At 45.5% G+C, this 19,860-nt stretch overlaps 1 protein-coding gene across 1 annotated transcript in view; it reads right to left on the reverse strand.

The window, feature by feature from the left end:
* Positions 1–19,860, reverse strand: part of LOC126421705 (thyroid transcription factor 1-like) — a 333,852-nt gene that overhangs the window by 121,354 nt on the left and 192,638 nt on the right. Inside the window, exon 6 of the mRNA XM_050087238.1 lies at positions 17,924–18,019. Within this exon, the coding sequence (XP_049943195.1) occupies positions 17,924–18,019 (96 nt within the window). The remainder of the gene's footprint in view (positions 1–17,923; positions 18,020–19,860) is intronic.

Below are 19,860 nucleotides of genomic sequence, written 5' to 3' on the forward strand. Positions count from 1 at the left end.
CAGCTGCAAAAGTCACTGCAGAACTTAACGTCGCCCCGCGAACCACGTCAGCACCAAAACATCGCTAGGGGAGCTTCATAGTAGGGAACAGCAAGGCGAGCTGGAATTCCGAAACCACTTATAAGTGACGCAAATCAGCACTGTTAAGTTGGCTATGAAAACTAGAGACTTGTGCACAGTCGGCAGTTTTCTCCGAAACCCTGGGTCTTAAATAAGTCACAGCAGGAGCTGCGCCACACTTCTGCTAAAGTCAAGACTGCCACAGCCAGTCTCCAGACCACATAGTGCTACCGGTTAGTACCACAGGGACCAGGGGGTCGACCTAATATTACCGATTAGTCGCAGAAGCAATACATGGTCTTGAGAGCTAGTTCCGACAACCTGACCATCTGAATTACGATGGCCATTCATAATTTCAATTGCAGCCGGACCACCGACGCCTCCATACCGCCATTAAGCTTTGTCCCATCGTTACACCATAACTGTCTCGCGCACCCCCAGTCAAGTGCTTTATTTTTTCTTATATAAGTGCTCTTTAATAATGTAGGTCTGCAGTTTTTCTTGACTGACCGAGCGTTGTCTGCCCATCCCGTAATCACTGACTTGTATCCAGGGACTTTTTCTGCGGCTTTCAGTGGCTCTTAGCCTCATGCAGCATCAATTTTTGATAGAACTGTGGTACTTCCATTTCAGATTATATCTTTTCAAAATAGTCTGTAGCCGATTCGTTCATGCCTGTAGTGAGAAATGAATTCGATACTGTAGACTCGCTCGAGACAGAAGAGGGTAATGGGTGTCTGTTTCCAAGCTACACGGACTGGAACGTGGGTCGCCTTTTGACACTAAACTACAAATAACAAACTGATATGGCCCGACGCCTGCGAAGGACAATCTTGTAAACAGCAAAGCGGGACGGCCTTTCGCTTGGTACTGCCGTGAGAAGGTATGGGAACTGGTTGAAAGACGGTGAAACAGTTAATAACCAAAAAGTTCTTTGACACCCACGCCTCGACGCAGAGCGTCCAGGTCGGGGACTTGCCCTCTCTGTAAAGAAGGATAGGCGGCGATCTGTGGCAGGTATTACGATAGAGTACAAAGCTGGTGCAGGTTTCAGAGCAAGTGTTTCAGAGCACACCGTTCAGCGCACATTGTAGAACATGGGGCTCGGCAACAGACGACCTCTAATTGCTAAGCATTGGAGAGGGATTCCAGTCTCTATCCGGATGTCCAGATTTAGGTTTACCCGCTCATCACCATCACGGAGACTGCCAGGACTGTTCATTCAAAAAGGATACGGCCGATTTCTCTTCAGTATGCCCCGTCTCCTGCGACTTGCTCGTCACCGATGAGTGAACCAATGTTCTTCCTCACTTCCTCGAGCAACCCTGGAGTCACTAGTAAGGCGGACGATAATGATGGTCTTTATTGCGTACGCTCTTCTGGAACTTATCCATTGGACCCGTAGTCCTCTCAGTTGCTTCTCACAACATTTTGTTACAATACTTTGATTCTTCAGGGCCGCGAATACCATTTACATGTGCCGCTTTTCTGAGATCAACAGCGAAGTAGGTACACTGCAAGTCATCGACCTTACAGTGTACACACACAAGTAGGGACTGCAGCGACAACACAGATTTCGCCAGCCCAGTGCCAGGGGCACGCTCACATGGGCTTAGCTCAGTGAGCAGGCCATAAACAGTAGGTTTGTAACACCAACTGGCACACTTGTAATCGCTGCAGAATACATTAGATAAGTAGAATAGCAAATAGATCAACCTTGTCCATAAGCTAGCCAGTTGCAATAGTGAAATGTAGTATTTGCTGTATTCTAGTAGTATACCAAATAGACCCACTAATCATTGAGGTGGTGGGTTACTGATGTATTTCATGTGGTTGTAATGTATTGCGTTAAATAAACAAGTTTTTTTTAAAAAAAATGAATACACCTACCTATAAACGAAGATACCGTACTTTTTATCTGAGACGTATTGCAAAATTAAAATTAGTCCTCATCCACCAGTTCCGCCCAAAGTTTTCGGAATATTTCCCTTGTTTGCAGGACAAAAGCTGGGATTCAGAATCCCGTCCCAAATATTCACAACTAGGTCTCACTAACGCACTTGCCTAGAGAATGAAAAAAAAAAAAAACTGTGAATGGGTCATACAAGTCATAACGTTAAGGTGACATGTAATACGCCAATAATTATATGCGCTCTACGGGAATATCTAAAGAATTGTAGTCCACACATAGCATCACCAAAGACGAAAATAACGGGCTGTTAATTCCGCAAGAACGGTTTACCTAGAAATAGTCACGACCCTTCTTGAAATTCAGAGTATTTGTCTTACATCGTATTTGTTCGGGTAATTCTCTTGAGGTCGTAATGAAGTTGCAGTGCAAGTCGTGACCAGTTTCACAGAAATTATCAACGAGTAAAAGATGGATGGGGTATTTTCCGGTAAAAATTAATGTTTCGTACGTTTTATTTCGTCATACCGCCCCGCCTCATCCCACCTCAGGCAAACGTGTACGCTATGTAAGGTTCACCGCTAGTAAAACTGGGGGAACTTATATGGCGTAATTTATAATGCATCTTCAGCTCGTGGATGTTACTGTAAGGCGGTCAGTGACACAAGCACCAAGTAACCTCTGTTACACAACGCATTTTAGTGTAACACGTGCATTTTAATGGTGACTTAGAAGCAAACGCGGTGGATGATACATGCCAGTCACCAAACTTTATCCAAAAGCCAAGCTTTTCATAAAATCCGTAAATAGAGAATACATGGAGTGCGTCCGCAAGGTGATAATAACACAGCCGCTGTAGTGCTGCACTAGTTCTGTGCAGCCTGAAGAGGAGCGGCGGGGAAGGCAGGGCGAATAAACTTATGCCCTTCCTTCCTTGATAATCATTAATTAGCAGTTGGCAGCACTCTGGGGAACGTTTATTCCAGCCACACGAAGAATAATTAAGATATCCGGAGCGCCGCAGATAACGGCGCCCAGATTGATGACGTGTTCCTCGGTTTCAGGGAGCCATTTAATACAGCTCAGCACCGTCATCTACTGGCCAAAATGCGAACTTACCGAGTATCTGACTTGATCCATGACTGGCTTCAGAACTTACCCACACGTCAGTCTAATGAAAAAAATAAAATAAAATCGACTGGTGTGAAGGTAAATTAAGAATACCCGTAGGAAGTGTTACAGGGCCATTAACGTTTACAACAGATACAGATGTAGATGTACGTAGGTAGTCCCATAAGGCTGTTCCCTGACTATCCAATTATTTATTGCAGGAAGTGTCGCAACTTCTTTCGCAAAGCTGGTCGCAGGTGATGCTCCAAAGCCCCAATATGGTGAAAGTTATGTTCATTCTCGTGGACGACTGTGATGGTGTTATCCTAACGCATTACTTTCCTCCACGGCAGACCGTCAATGCACAATACTGATGTTCGTTTTTGGTTCATCACCTGCGACCAGCTTTGCGAAAGAAGCGGCGACACTTTCTGCGCAACCCACCCATCATTTTGCACGACAATGCGCGGGCGCATACAGCGCAAGCTGTGACTGCTCTGTTCGGTCGATGGGACTGGGACGTACTGTACCATTCACCATACTCCCCGGACTTAAGTCCTTGTGACTTTGATTTGATTCCCAAGATGTAGGAACCACTTCGAGGCATTCGCTTCAGAACAGTTCCGGAGATTCGACAGCCAGTAGACCGCTCCACTCGCACCACCAACAGAGCAGGCTCTGCTAACGGTATACAACGCCTTCCACATCGCTGGCAACGGGTTCTACACAACGCTGTGACTACTTTGAAGGACAGTAACAGATGCAAACATGTAACTCTTTTGTATCGGTTGTGAATAAATAGTTTCCACTCTTTAAGTTCCAGCCCTTGTACTTGTAGTTAAGCAGATCCAGGCTTACATTAATTAGCAAAATATTAAGGACATGTAATTGCTCCACGACAGAGGTGGCTTGGAAAACACTTTTCCGACCGATTCTTGTGTCATTCATCAACCTGGAAACCTTACCAGGTTATATTAATAGAACAGATAGAGATCCAAAGAAAAGAGGAACATTTCGTCACTGGATCGTTCAGTCTCTGAATAAGCATTACGGTGACGCTCAGTGCCAAGTGATGCTCCAGTGGCACACACTCCAAAAGCTGTGTTGTGCGTCACAGAATGGTTTAGTATGTATGTTCCCGGGAAGAGTCAGGTAACATATTACTTCGTCCCACTTACGTCTCTCGAAAGGAGCACAACGAAAATGTCCGAGAAATTAGAGCTAATACTGAGCTTTACCGACAATCATTCATCCCAAACGCCATTCGCGAATGGAACAGCTGAGGAAGAGATACCGGTAACAGAAATACCCTCCGCCACACACCGTAAGGTGACTTACGGAGTATAGATGCAGCTATCCTCGTAGGATGTTAGGACCATGTGGCTTCACAAGAAAGTGTACCGCTACGCATATCTGCTACGTATTTAATTGACTTCGCTTCGAGCGGCAGAGTGAACCGGAAGCGGGCTTCGCGCTACGCTGCGCTCTCTTCAGACAGCAGACGCCAAACGGCAGACACGGTCCCGCTTTCCCCGTTACTGTGTAGCGACGCTGTTCTGGCGACTGCCTCGCGTCGTGGAGGCGGGCCCTGGCTGTCTGCAGCCAATCGCGGCGCCGCGAGCTCTGGATGTTGCCACCTGTCACGGAGGGGCGTTGCCTACGCCCCCGCAGTCAGCCACTGCGGCCAGTTGCAATCGTTAAGATTCATTACCCTGTTAGAGCCACATCTGTTTCGCGTTGTTCTTCCCGCTATCTTAAGTGAAACTTTACTCTTCCTAGGTTTGTGGTATATGAAGTGACATACACTAATGAGTCAAACCATTACAACGACTGAAGCACATGACACGGTAGACAAGGTATACAAGCTGATCAGGGACGAATGGGCAATCATTCTAGTGGCGATACGGGCCACAAATGGAGAAATCCACTGATAAAAGCGACTTTGACGGACGGCAAATTATGACCGCGTGCATGGGAATGAGCGTCTCGGAAAAGGCGAAGCTGATCGACAGTCGTGAGCATCTATGGAAGGTGGTTGAAGGATGGGGAAAGCACGAGTGTGTGAGAACGTGTTGGACGTCCACACAGAAGGTTGGGACCGGATGCTTTCCCGTTCTGTGGTGGTGGTGGTGGTGGTGGTGGTGGTGGTGGTTAGTGTTTAACGTCCCGTCGACAACGAGGTCATTAGAGACGGAGCGGAAGCTCGGGTTAGGGAAGGATTGGGAAGGAAATCGGCCGTGCCCTTTCAAAGGAACCATCTCGGCATTCGCCTGAAACGATTTAGGGAAATCACGGAAAACCTAAATCACGATGGCCGGAGACGGGATTGAACCGTTGTCCTCCCGAATGCGAGTCCAGCGTGCTAATCCCGTTCTGTAAAGCGGGTAAGGCAGCAGTGTGTGCCTGATCTGACGACGGAGTACTCGGAACACACTGCTCAGGACACATTGTAGAACTTTGGGCTCCATAGTAGACAACCCCAACCTGCTCCCATGTTGATCCAATGACATCATCATTTATAATAATTGCAGTAGGCTCGGTGCCATCAATACTGGACCGCAGATCAAACGAAACTTGTTGCCTGATCGGTCGTATCAAGTTTCTTGTTACATCAGGCCGATGATGGCATCCGAATACGCCGTCACTCAGACGCACGGCTGTTCGAAACATACGCCCTGCCATAGAAGGAGGGGCTGAGGGCCAGACGTTCACTTAGGCTCGCATGGGACAGCTGATAGTAGTCGAAGATATCGTGACAACTGTGGGCTACGTGAACATTAACGCGCATCGCGTTGATGTCTTCGCTGACGGAGTTGGCGTCTTTCAGCAGCATAACTGTCCCTGTCACAAGGAGAGAACCGTGCTACAGTGGTTTCAGGAGTGCGATAACGAACTCTTTCACGTCTTGGCTATCTCTTTCACCTGATCTGAAACTAATAGAACATGTCTGGGATTTTATCGGGCGCCACCTCTGCGCCAACGAACCGCGCCGCATAATTTAAGGGAACTGTGTGCGCTAGACATCTGGCACCGCGTACCTCTGGAAATCTAGCAGACACTTGTCGAATCCATTCCAATTCCACACAGAATCGCTGCCGTATTGCGTTCCAAAGGTGAAGCAACACATCATTAAACAGTGGTAACAATAAGACTCACATGTATATTAGGAGACGACACGCATACTACATTGTTATTGGGAAGTTTACAAGCAGGGGACGACACAAATGGCCTTTCAGTTTCGGCCTCTGCGTGTACAGGTGACTGTGGCCGATTCACCGCTGTCACAGCAAAAGAAAGTTTATTAGGCTTCGTCTGTGCTCCTTACCAGGGAAGGGAAGTGGAAGAGCCCCACACATGAAACAGGTTTTAGTTGGGAATTAACAGATTTCATCGGATGCAAAACAAGTCCACCTTGTTGCTTTTCGCGCCCCCAGTACCAGAACGTTATCGCATTCTATAGGTTAGTTAGGTTAGTGTTGTTTAACGTCCCGTCGACAACGAGGTCATTAGAGACGGAGCGCAAGCGCGGGTTAGGGAAGGATGGGGAAGGAAATCGGCAGTGCCCTTTCAAAGGAACCATCCCGGCATTTGCCTGAAACGATTTAGGGAAATCACGGAAAACCTAAATCAGGATGGCTGGAGACGGCATTGAACTGTCGTCCTCCCTAATGCGAGTCCAGTGTGCTAACCACTGCGCCAACTCGCTCGGTCGCATTCTATAAGCAGTCTTACCGTTACCTCAAAATAGGGACGATGCATGTCATGAAGCCTTAAATCGTCCAGCAAGGCATGGTTCCGGGTTCTAGAAGATTTATAACATTGCACACCCCACTGCAGACTTATAGATTCATTCTATGATGGAGGCATATTGCGGTATTAATTTCAGGTTAAGTTTCACTGAAAAATGTAAACATTTACAGTATCCGGTAGAATAAAGCAATTAAAAATATGATTATTTTTTCAATAAGTTAAAATATAAGATTAACAAATTACAATATTTTCAAAAGGTGGGCATAAATAACCCCACCCCTCTCCCCCGCGCCCCTTGATATTACGAGTATTGATGTCCTGAAATAGCCAGTTTGTCAGCTTGAAGATCTTCAACCAATAGTACATAAAAGTTAGAGAAGATGCAGACATTTTAAAAAAGATAAATGGGTTTAAAATCTAATGCAGCTTTTTTCCCATGGTAGTCTAGGCATCCTGTATGGGTACCTGATTGGAATCGTGTCGATGGAATAAATTTTTGTAACCCGTCGTTGCTAAGTAGAGAGAAAAGTGATTATGACGTACATTTCTTGATTACCACAAATTTTAATGCACATGGTAACTACCACGCCTTTTCACAGGTTCATTCATGGTGGGTATGAACACTACAGTATTAGCGGTAACTATGACAACGAGATAGTGCAGGATACGTAAGTGGACTCGCATTCGACACGAGAACGTTTCGAATCCTCGTACTGCCATCAATATTTACTACAACCTAATTCTCGCAAAGAAAAAAATAGTGGCAGCCACTGATACTAATGCTATTTATTTACATAAATAGTGTCATTACGGGTTTCGAACGCACACATTAGTCTTGCGACGGCTGTTTCCAGTGAACAGCCGTCTGAAGAGTAACCTGTGTGTTAGAAACCGGTAGCGACAATATCTGTGTAAATAAGTAGCATCAGCAACAGTGGTTGATCGTTGTTTTCTTGTATGCAAGAATCATCTCCTATTGTGTACAGAGCCACCATCTCAAAATATAAGTTTCTGAAAATGTACAATCCATATTTAGATTTTTCATGATTTCTCAAAAACGCTTAAGGGGGCGGACAGGGTGTTGGTCGAAAAAACTCAAATTTTTTTTATTACGGAATTCGAATACATATACATTGAAGAATTATTTCACAAAATATTAAGCGCGAACTCCAAAAAGTAACGATTCTGTGAGTGTTTGAAGCAGATGGTGCAGTGTCGTTATCGATGCTATCACTCCTATTTATACCAATTTGAGTAAAGGTCGTTTGCTGAAGCGTTGTTGGGTGGTTTTTATCAACATGTGAACGAAAGTTTCAGTAGTCTCATTTGGAGGTCGCTCCAGAAATGACATCAAGCCGAAGCGAAATTGTAAAAATTGCTTCAAATTTGGCCATATGTCTATTCAATGTAGGCCACATTGCATTAATGCACGTGGCAAACGCTCTTGAAATCAAAATCTGCGGTGAAATGTGCCGATTCTGTGAAGATAGAGAGGTCAGCGGTGATGCGCTCAGCGAAGAAAACGGCTTTGAGGACGAAAATGAGGGTTTGTCAGGTAAAAGTAGCAGAAAGCGGCCATACACTAGCCGGGGTGAGAGTTGTCATGGACCAGGCATCGACGATATCCCGTCCCTTTTTTAGATGAAAAATATCTGCCAAACTTTAAACGCGTTTTTCTCAAAACCATGGCTTTGTTGTCGCCTACACTACAATTTTCATCCTATTTTAATAATTTTTGGCCTCCCTTGAAGCAAACTGAATTCTCTTCAGTTCATGGTAGCCGATTTTTTTTTTTTTTTTTTTTTTTTTTTTTTTTTTTTTTTTTTTTTTGCAAATCCCTACGGTGAACTAAAATTACATGAAATTACATCTGCAAACATCAGGGTCATACGTTAATTTCATGTTTCAGATAACCACAACCAGAGTTAAAGCTACAACCGTCGATCTATCTCCTTACAGAGCTGCCTAGGGAAAATCGCAATTACACAGTAAAGATATTAATATTTTTAACAAAAATTGCCAATGAAAAATTCATTTTGTGTACTACATTCCAGTACGGCGAAAAAAAACCTGAATTTCAGCAATATTTTCGTCCGTCAGCCTGTCGTTCCACCATAAAGGAACGTGGGAATAGTTCGTTTGAGAGAAACAAGGCCAATATTCTTCACCATCTTTCGCCAGTCCCCCTTTTGTTCTCAGTCTCAAAAGACCTCGTCGTTTATGGGACGTTCCTTTTCTCTCCCATTCTTCCTTCCATGGTATGGGCATTCAAATACTGGGGTACACTCCCTACCATACATTTACTTAGTCATTCATTACAGCCGGCCGCTGTTCTACGCGCCTCAGTCCGAAACTGCGCTGCTGCTACGGTCGCAGGTTCGAATCCTGCCTCGGGCATGGATGTGTGTGATGTCCTTAGGTTAGTTAGGTTTAAGTAGTTCTAAGTCTAGGGGACTGATGACCTCAGATGTTGAGTCCCATAGTGCTTAGAGCCATTTGAACTATTTCATTCATTAGAAACACTCCAGTCGCAGTCTACTATGTGACACCATGAGTAAGGAAGAAGTGATTTCAGTACTTTGTAGCACGAGAGCTGTTCGGAAAGTAAGGTCTGGTACGACGCGAAATGGAAGCGACATCGAAAAACCGATCAAGCGTTGCACAGATGTGTCGGGTACACCTGTCGATCACATCATGTCACTCTTCTCAGTTCTGAGCAGACTGTGAGCACGTAAAGATACTTAGGGCAATAGCACCTGCCCGTAAGTACGAGTGTCGGCTGCGAGGTTTCGCCTGATTTCATGCACCCCTACAAAACGTACTTATCATGCAGTTCCTTCTTCGTGACAGCCTCAAACTGTAGCGGCAATGCGGGAGCCCCTACAGCGGTTTCGATGGGAAGTGTTTGATCACCCACTATACAGACCCGAATCAGCTCCCTCTGATGGTCATCTCCACCTACATGAATCAGTGGCTATAAAGGCAATATTTTAGTACTGACAACGAACTGCATAGCAGCGTAGAGAGCTGACAGAAAGCACAGGCAGCTGCCTTCTACGACGAGGGTATTGGAAAGTTGGTACAATGTTACAACAAATGTCTAAGTCGTTGATGCAACTATGTAAAGAAGTAGCTGGAAGATGTAGCTAACTGTTGCAAATAAAACATTTTTTATTTTCACAATGGTTTCCATTTCGCGACCGATCACACCTCACTTTCCGAATAGCCATCGTATATCGCATAGCTTGTAACAGAATGTCGCTGCGCGTAACAGTCGGCCGATCGGTTGTAGCCCATCCCTAAAAATCTTAAATAAAAAGGAACGGACGAAGAATTGAGGATGGCTGCTCCCGCACACTGCTACGTCGCTAGCCGTCTGCCGGCCGCGGCGCCGGTGAGAGGTGAGCTGTTGCGTTATATTTCAGAACTACTGCCAGTACAGCGGGCAAAAGCGCGGCGGCGGGCGCGCGCGCACTGCCTTGGCTGGCCGGCCGGCCGTGTTTGCGGCGCAAACAGCCGCCTAATGTGTTGACTCTGCGGGCCGCGCATTCCGCCACCGCCGCCGCCGCGCTCCGTGCCATCCGGGCCGCGGTGATCAGGTGCCACCACGCAATCACTACCAACCTCACCTCACCCTGCCCCGCCCTGTCTTCAAGGCGCCATCCCGATTCCAGCGCGCCAGCCGATCATTCTCGGACGGGTTGTAATTACCCTGTTGGCCAGGAACGACAACACATAACGAAATTTTACAATGATGTGACACAAGTCATGGGACACGTGCTAATATGGTGTCGCACGCCCTCTTGCCTGGCGTAGTGCAGCAAATCGACGTGGCATGGATTCAACAAATCTTGAGCCATGCTGCCACTATAGCCGCCATAAATTTGAAAGTGATGCCGGTGCAGGAATTTGTGCACGGACTGTCTCTCGACTGTGTCCCACAAATGTTCGATGGAATCCATATCGGGCGATCTGCGTGACCAAACTATTCTCTCTAATTGTCCAGAATGTTCATCAAACCAATCGCAAACAACTGTGGCCCGGTGACATGGCGCATTGTCATCCACGTAAATTTCAGCGTTATTTGGAAACAAACGGTCTCCAAGCAGCCGAAAATAACCATTTCCAGTCAGTGCTCGCTTCAGTTGGACCAGAGAACCCAGTCCGTTCCATGTAAACACAGCCCACACCATTATGGACCCACCACCAGCTCGCATAGCGCCTTATTGATACCTTGGATCCACGGCTCGTTGGTGACTGCGCCACACTCGAACCCTACCACCAGGACTCGTCTGACTAGGCCGCAGTTTTCGAGTCGTCTAAGGTCCAATCGATATGGTCAAGAGCCCAGGAGAGGCACTGTAGACGATGTCGTGCTGATAGCAAAGACACTCCCGTCAGTTGTGTGCTGCCATAGCACATTAACGTCAAACTTTGCTGCACTGTTGTAACTGATACGTTTGTCGTACGTCCCACATTGATTTCTGCGGCTTCTTCAAACATTGTTGCTTGTCTGTTAGCACTGACAACTCTCTGCAAATGCTGCTGCTCTCGGTCGTTAAGTGAACGTCATTGGCCTCTGCGTTGTTCGTGGTCAGACGTAATACATGACACGTGCTGTTCTCGACACGTTCCTGACACTATGGATCTCGAAACATTGAATTCTCTATTTCCGAAATGGAATGTCTCATGCGTCTAGCTCCACTACCATTCCGCATTTAAGGTCCGTTAATTCCCGTCGCGTGGCCATAATCACGTCGGATGCCGTTTCGCATGAATCGTCTCAGTGCAAATAATAGCTCCGCCAATGCACTGCCCTTTTATACCTTGTGTACGCGATACTACCGCCATATGTGTACATTTATATCGCTATCCCATGACTTCTATCACTCAGTGTATGTATTATTGGGCGTACCCGGCATACCAGAAGCAATTCACAATTACCTGTGCAGCTGATTTGAATGGAATCAAGCTGCATAATTTAGAACACAGAGCAGCAACAATGGGACTAATAGTTGGGCATCGAGTCGAACTAAGGCTGTATGATAGGTCCGGTTACGAATTTCCATGTTCTATGAACTCTGCGCCGAAGTTCATCAGTCATAGTGGCTGGCGAGTGATGGCGTGACAATCTATGGGTACAGCGGGACCAGACTTTCTCAATGTAGAGAGATCTAGGGAATGTGCTGGCGAGGGCAACATCGACCACCTCCTGTATCTAGGTTATTCAGCACAGCACGAGTAACATGCGGCCTTGCTTTATCATGTTGGAATATGACGTTACGAAAGTCTCGAAATGTTCGAATGAACCATTGACCTTTTCCAATTCAGAGCCTTAGCTCATTCGGCATAATGATTTTCCTCGCTTCTAAATCATATTACTTTCATTATGTGTTTTCGCTTGCCTTCCTACCGATCTTCACAATCTCTCCAAAAGTTTCATACAGTGGTTATACTCCTGGCGTATAAGCAATGTCAGCACAATAACAACTGTAAACGGCAGCTGTCCATTCGACCAGTTACTTGTCAGCAGGCAGGGTTAAACAGGGAAAGTGCGACTGTAATGTCTCAACTGAGGCCAAAGAGAAAGACAGGCCGTGGTGCGTGCATCATTGCACATGGCACTGTAGTGCGATAGCCGTTTCGCGCGGGGAGCGAGTAAACTGCTTCAGACGGTCGTATAGATGCTATAGTCAAATTTTCCCCGAGACAATTAAGTCTCATCTTTATCAAGAATAATGCTGGAAGCTGAAGAAATGTATTAAAATTTGTGCCACGGGTTCGAGTACCGGCCTTGGCACAAATTTTAATTCATTTCTTCAGCTTCCTATATTTTCGTGTTTCAGACGTGTTTAATAATTCTTGAGTGCTCGTTCAAACGCATGTAAGCTCTCGATAGTACACGACAAAGTTAAAATCTTTAGTGGGTACCGTTTCAATTACATATTGATTTCCGGTAAGGCCTGCACAGAGACGAGCGTTCGCGAAGCGTGGTGGACAAGCCGACTAGTGTTGCGTCGCAAGTTCGTTGCAGGGCCCGTATATTTCGTTGGCCCCGGCCACAATAATGTTGCAGCACAAATCGCAATGCAGCAACATTTCTAAATAAAGTATTCAAGACGTTCTTGAGTATGTTTTAAACAAGAGAAACATTTGTGCCAAATTTGTGCCGCATTCCTTGACTCCCGAACAAAAAACGACGCGTGGAAGCCTGCCGCGACTTAACTGAAACGACTAACCGAAATGCGGACAGTTCTCTTCTGCATGAAATCAGAAGTCGTGACGAGACTTAGTGTTATCTACACGAACCTGTCACAGAACAATACAGTGCAGAAATCCAAATGAACGATCAACGCTTTGACGATATAACCGATGCTAAAAACAGTGTAACGAGCAAGTAGAACGACATCCCAAGGAAGGATTTTTCTGATAGTTTCACTCGAGGCGGAGGGGCTGCGGGTGGGGGCGAAGGGGAGAATACGAGGGCTATTCGAAAAGTAAGGTCCAATCGGCAGCGAAAAGGAAACCACAGTGAAAATTCGCTGAAGTTTTGCATAGATTTGTAGGACAGTGTCTCTAGTATACCCGTCGATCGTGTCACGTCTTTTTTATCAGTTCTGAGCACACAGTGAGCACGTAAAGATGCCTAAAATAATAGCATCTCCCGCCAAGTATGGATGTCCCCTGAGAGGTTTCCCTTACTTCAGCTCAACATAACAAAACTGTGGTGCGTTTCCTTCTTAATGGCAATTATGGCCTGCAGACTGCAGGTGCACAAGGTCGCTCCTGCAGCGTTTTCGGTGGGCAGTGTTTGATCAGCTCCCTTACAGGGCAGACCTGGCTGCTTCTAACGTTCACCTCTACTCAAATGAAACGCTGGGTATGATGAAAACATTTTGGCACAGATAGCAAGCTGCAGATCAGCGTAGTCAATTGGCAGAAAGCGCAGGCGGCTGCCTTCTACGACAATGGTATTGGAAAGTTGGTACAGTCCTCCGTCAAATGTCTCAGTCGGAGCGCCGACTATGTGGAAAAGTAGGTGGAAAATATAGGTAATTGTTGCAAATAATAATTTTTTTGTTTTCGCCGTGGTTTCCATTTCGCGACTGACCGGACCTTACTCTCCTAATAACCCTCGTATATAGAACACACGAGGCTTACAACCACAATGTTAACTTTCATGTATTTTTTTATTAGTCCAGTCTTGAAGCTTTTCGGACTGAAGGGGTACATCAAGTCAGTTGTTTTGAGCAGCAAATGTTGTAGCAAATCCCAAGGGCGGAGTATATCATGTGTTTCATGAGTCGATTTTTCGTGGTCGTGCTTAAACAAAAATGGCAGGAGAAAAGCGCGTAAGTGATGATGATATTGTATTGTGCAGAAATGTATAAGGTAAAATGCACACACACACACACACACACACACACACACACACACACACGCACACACACACACACACACACACACACACAGAGAGAGAGAGAGAGAGAGAGAGAGAGACAGACAGACAGCAAGGGAGGAAATGGAAGGAAGAAAGCCCAAGACAACGATAAAAAATAAAGAGAATTCTTTTAGTGTCATAAGTGCAAGAAGTATGACAGATGCTACATTGTTTCATGCAGTACTGTATTCTAAATTATTACAGCTAGAAATGCTATATGGTTTAACATAAATCAGATAACATGTTCAGATTTGTATCAAACTCTTTCCGGATTCCACATTTTAACAACTGTTGGTCATTCGTTCATTCCTGTTACTGTTTCCCTATAAAGCTGAATGATTAAAGTGGGATAACAGAGTGGTGTACGTCGGTTCGAATCGGCACTCGTATGAAGTGCATGAATAGCAAACATTCACAGCATAAATACTATACTCCACTGTTTCTTGTGGCAGTGATTCTCAGACGTTTTTCGAGAGACGCGCAGAAAATATTAGGCGCCACTCGAATCCTGTACACTATTGAGGAATACACAGGTGGAACAAATGGTATGTCAGTGGAGTGTTCCAGAAAGGCGGCTGCCCGGTTGGCGGGCGTGGTGTGGAGGTTGCCGCACTGGCGAGCGCCAGGAGCTTCGCTCGTCTTCTGCGCTCCAGCAAAGCAGTTGAAAATTATTGAAAAAGACGTTTCCATCAGAGGGAATAGTAAATATTTTAGGAGGTGGTAGTGTAGTCATATTTGAATAAAACATTCCTTATAACTTCAAACTTTACTCCTTACGGAGATACATCGTCTATCATTTTTGTTTTGAATTTGTGCTTGACTTCACATAAATGAATTTTTCAACTGTGATTCTGCGATTTGTCTCCCAATGCAATTGCGTCGATTAAACCTCCTGGATGTATTTACAAATGCTGAGTACAAAATTCAAGACTGTATATTCGTCTCTTCACTAAACCAGGGCCGGCCGGTGTGGCCGTGCGGTTATAGGCGCTTCAGTCTTGAACCGCGTGACCGCTACTGTCGCAGGTTCGAATCCTGCCTCGGGCATGGATGTGTGTGATGCCCTTAGGTTAGTTTGGTTTAATTAGTTCTTAGTTCTAGGCGACTGATGACCTTAGAAGTTAAGTCGCATAGTGCTCAGAGCCATTTGAACCATTTGAACTAAACCAGGAAACTAACACACGTGTCGGTGTTGCACGTTCAAGCATATGGCGAATATTACGTGCGCTCGGCCTCAGATTCGGCACCTTCAAGAAGGAGATGAAGGTAGACGGTCGGAATTTTGTCGCTGGATAAAAGCTGTCCTTCCTTCGATTTGAATATTCAACGGTCTCTGGGGTCATAAGGATCCAATGGATTCCAACATAGTTAATTGGAAATCGCCGAGAAATCCTCTTAATACTGTTCATTGATGAGGTCACTCTTCACTCGCAGCGTTATCAGTAAGACTCGTAATTTACTCCAGTGGCCGATGGGAACTCACATGCCGTTGTGGGGATGCATTTTAATGACTGCTTCTCTACAAATGTGTCGTGTGTTAGACAATCAGCTGATTGTATCATTTGTATTATCACATTGCCTTACTGGACTCTGTTATAACTCAATAAATAAATAAATAAAAAATAATAAAGAACGACGCACCACGAAGGAATTATCCGAGTGGGACGGAAATCAGTAGATGTGATGCCTCTCTGCATACGAACAAATGATTACAGTTACAGAAAAATTGGATTATTTATTCAAGAGAAAGAGCTTCAGAAATTTCTTAGTCCATTTCTGCCTTTATGCGAGCAGTTATTTGTCTTGGCATTGATTGATAACGTTGTTGGATGTCTTCCTGTTCTCTTCCCTGGTCGTCGGGGCCAGTTCGAAACGGGAATCATCACTGAGGATAATTACGCTCCAGTCAACATGATCCCGCAAAGATGGATCGGCAGATAGTACGAATATGTTATAAAGCTACTGTTACCTACGGACAATCTAAAGATAATAAGTGCGCTGCTGAAACATGCAGAATTAAACTCCAGAGTTTTTCAAAAAGATTGGTCCAATTTCACAAGATTATACCATTTACATGAATGCGTAGGTCTGTAGAGTTGTTATATATTTTACACGCCTTAACGTACAACCTATTGGTACTTTTTACAATAACGTTTAGGATCAAAGTTTTCATTTACCTTTCACAGGTGTTCATTGGGTCTCCACCGGAACCACGACAAAAAATCAAACGATACTCAAACTCGTCCCACATTTTTGCGAGAATGTCTAGAATTACTCCATTCGCTGCCATTGCTATGCGACGTCGTAGTTCACCCAAAGCTGTCGGGAAGGGAAACAAATAGAAGTGTTTTACAAACCGCCATACCCTTCCCCACACCCACCCCAAAAAAAGAAACAAAAGAAGATTACGCACTGTGGGAGCAGGTGACCTTGGAGGTTAATTGTGTAATGCGAGATATACAGCGTGCATCGGGTATAAGTGCAGGTAAATCTTACATTTTGGGCTAGGGTAGTACCTCCAAGAACATGTGGCAAGAGCAGGCTGCTAATGCCTATTTTCCCCCCAGCAACAGATCAGGAATTGAAGTGTAGACACGTGGACGCAAAATAGTTAATCTACTGGCAGGAGCAGTGCACTTAGTGGTGCAGTTACGGCCATGCAGAAAACATCAGGCCATGATGTTTGTGGCGTGTTTGTGGGAGGACTGGCCGACGCAGAGAAAACACAAGGAATACACTGATGTGTGTACATAGTAAGGTACTACATACACAAATATCTGCACTTATACTAGTTACACCCTGCACATACGCCCATTACGACCGATGTATCGTTGATGTCGCTAATCGTTAGGAAGTGCTCATACATACACTTTTAACTGAAATGCAGCTTTTAAAACGGAGAACCCAAAACACCTTTGTTGCTACGTTATCGTCATGTTTACTCGACGAACGGTGAGTTACGAACGAGGGAGTGAGCTAGCCGTTACAGGGAGTCCACACTAGTAATCACATGAACAGGCAACACGCAACTGGGGTCAGTATTTGATGTATAAATTGACAAAGATGTAGATAAGGAAGTTAGAAAATTTGGAAACGTATCTGGAACAATAAATAGGAACTTTGGAAAGAAGACACACAAATTAGAAAGGTACCAATCAACGAACGAAGCTTTGTAAAGTAATGGACGTCCCCACAATACTCTACTGCAGTGAGTTCAGTGTCATTTACATAGGCGACAAGAAACTGCGGTCCAGGTAGCTGAAATAAAAATTCTTACGGTTGTGAGAGACTGTATCAGGATAGAAGGAAACGGAGTGGATATATAGATAGAATGAACAGTGGCAGACAATGTTACAAAGCCATAAATTATATACGGGAGGCCAAAGAAGTGCGGAAAGATCAAGAAAGGTATGAGCACTGTAAATGGTAAAGAGCCAATATCTGAAGTGCAAGAGGAGGTGTGTAAAGTAAAAATTCATACCACTTTTTTATCTCCGTTCATGTAGACGGTTTAGTCTTGTGATATCGCATGAATTTCTCGAAACATCCCGTATTTCTGGTAATAAAACTCTGAAGCACAAATCGTAATCAACATTGAAAATGTCGTAATACACAGGCCTGGAGCAAGTGTACAGCGCAGAGTGTCGGCTTACCTGGGTCGGCGTGAGGTGGATGAGGCTGGCCAGGTGCTCGCGCTCCGGCGCCGACAGGTACTTCTGCTGCTTGAACCGCCGCTCCAGCTCGTACACCTGCAAACACGCAGCCCTCACTCACCGCTCGCTGCGCTGCTCGCAACGCGCACTGCGCGTGTAGGTAAAAGCAGGAGAACAGCAGCTCTGACACTGCAGCCGCTGATGGAAGATAGATTACTTAAAATTTTCAGGAAGCAGTATTAAGTGAGGAATCTACACCACTGGCCATCAAAATTGCTACACCAAGAAGAAATGCCGATAATAAGCGGGTATTCATTGGACAAATATATTATACTAGAACTGACATGTGATTACATTTTCACGCAATTTGGGTGCATAGATCCTGAGACATCAGTACCCAGAACAACTACCTCTGGCCGTAATAACGGCCTTGATACGCCTTGGCATTGAGCCAAACAGAGCTTGGATAGCGTGTACAGGTACAGCTACCCATGCAGCGTCAACAAGATACCACACTTCGTCAAGAGTAGTAACTGGCGTATTGTGACGAGCCAGTTGCTCGGCCACCATTGACCTGACGTTTTCAATTGGTGAGAGATCTGGAGAATGTGCTGGCCAGGGCAGCAGTCGAACATTTTCTGTTTCCAGAAAGGCCCGTACAGGACCTGCAACATGCGGTCGTGCATTATCCTGCTGAAATGTAGGGTTTCGCAGGAATCGAATGAAGGGAGGAGCCACGGGTCGTAACACATCTGAAATGTAACGTCCACTGTTCAAAGTGCCGTCAACGCGAACAAGAGGTGACCGAGACGTGTAACCAATGGCACCCCATACAATCACGCCGGGTGATACCCAGGACGACGATGACGAACACACGCATCCAACGTGCGTTCGCCACGATGTCGCCAAACACGGATGCGACCATCATGATGCTGTAAACAGAACCTGGATTCATCCGAAAAAACGACGTTTCGCCATTCGTGCACCCAGGTTCGTCGTTGAGTATACCATCGCAGGCGCTCCTGTCTATGATGCAGCATCAAGGGTAATCGCAGCCATGGTCTCCGAGCTGATAGTCCATGCTGCTGCAAACGTCGTCGAACTGTTCGTGCAGATGGTTGTTGTCTTGCAAACGTTCACATTTGTTGACTAAGGGATCGAGACGTGGCTGTACGATCCGTTACAGCCATGCGGATAAGATGCCTGTCATCTCGACTGCTAGTGATACGAGGCCGTTGGGATCCAGCACGGCGTTCCGTATTACCCTCCTGAACCCACCGATTCTATATTCTGCTAACAGTCATTGGATATCGACCAACGCGAGCAGCAATGTCGCGATACGATAAACCGCAATCGCGATAGGCTACAATCCGACCTTTATCAAAGTCGGAAACGTGATGGTACGCATTTCTCCTCCTTACACGAGGCATCATAACAACGTTTCACCAGGCAAAGCCTATCAACTGCTGTTTGTGTATGAGAAATCGGTTGGAAACTTTCCTCATGTCAGCACGTTGTAGGTATCGCCACCGGCGCCAACCTTGTGTGAACGCTCTGAAAAGCGAATCATTTGCATATGACAGCATCTTCTTCTTGTCGGTTAAATTTCACGTCTGTAGCACGTCATCTTCGTGGTGTAGCGATTATAATGGTCAGTAGTGTAGGAATATACTGAAGTCCTTGTAGGTATCTCGTAGGTATTCTGTCTTTCTTCCCTCGATCCATACTCAAATGGAGCGGGAAAAAGTCTTACTACGTGGCAGAATGGGATGTGCATTCAGGCATACACTTCACAGCGGTTTACATAGTATGGATGTGGATATAGCTGTAGAATGGAAGGTAAACTGAAGAAATAACTGGATACATTCTCCTGTGTCGTCACGTAATATGATAAGAAACCGTACACAGAAAGAACGCCACACGTCAAGCCCAGCCTC

The sequence above is a fragment of the Schistocerca serialis genome, chromosome 1 (genome assembly GCF_023864345.2).
Source record: "Schistocerca serialis cubense isolate TAMUIC-IGC-003099 chromosome 1, iqSchSeri2.2, whole genome shotgun sequence".
NCBI lineage: Eukaryota > Metazoa > Arthropoda > Insecta > Orthoptera > Acrididae > Schistocerca > Schistocerca serialis.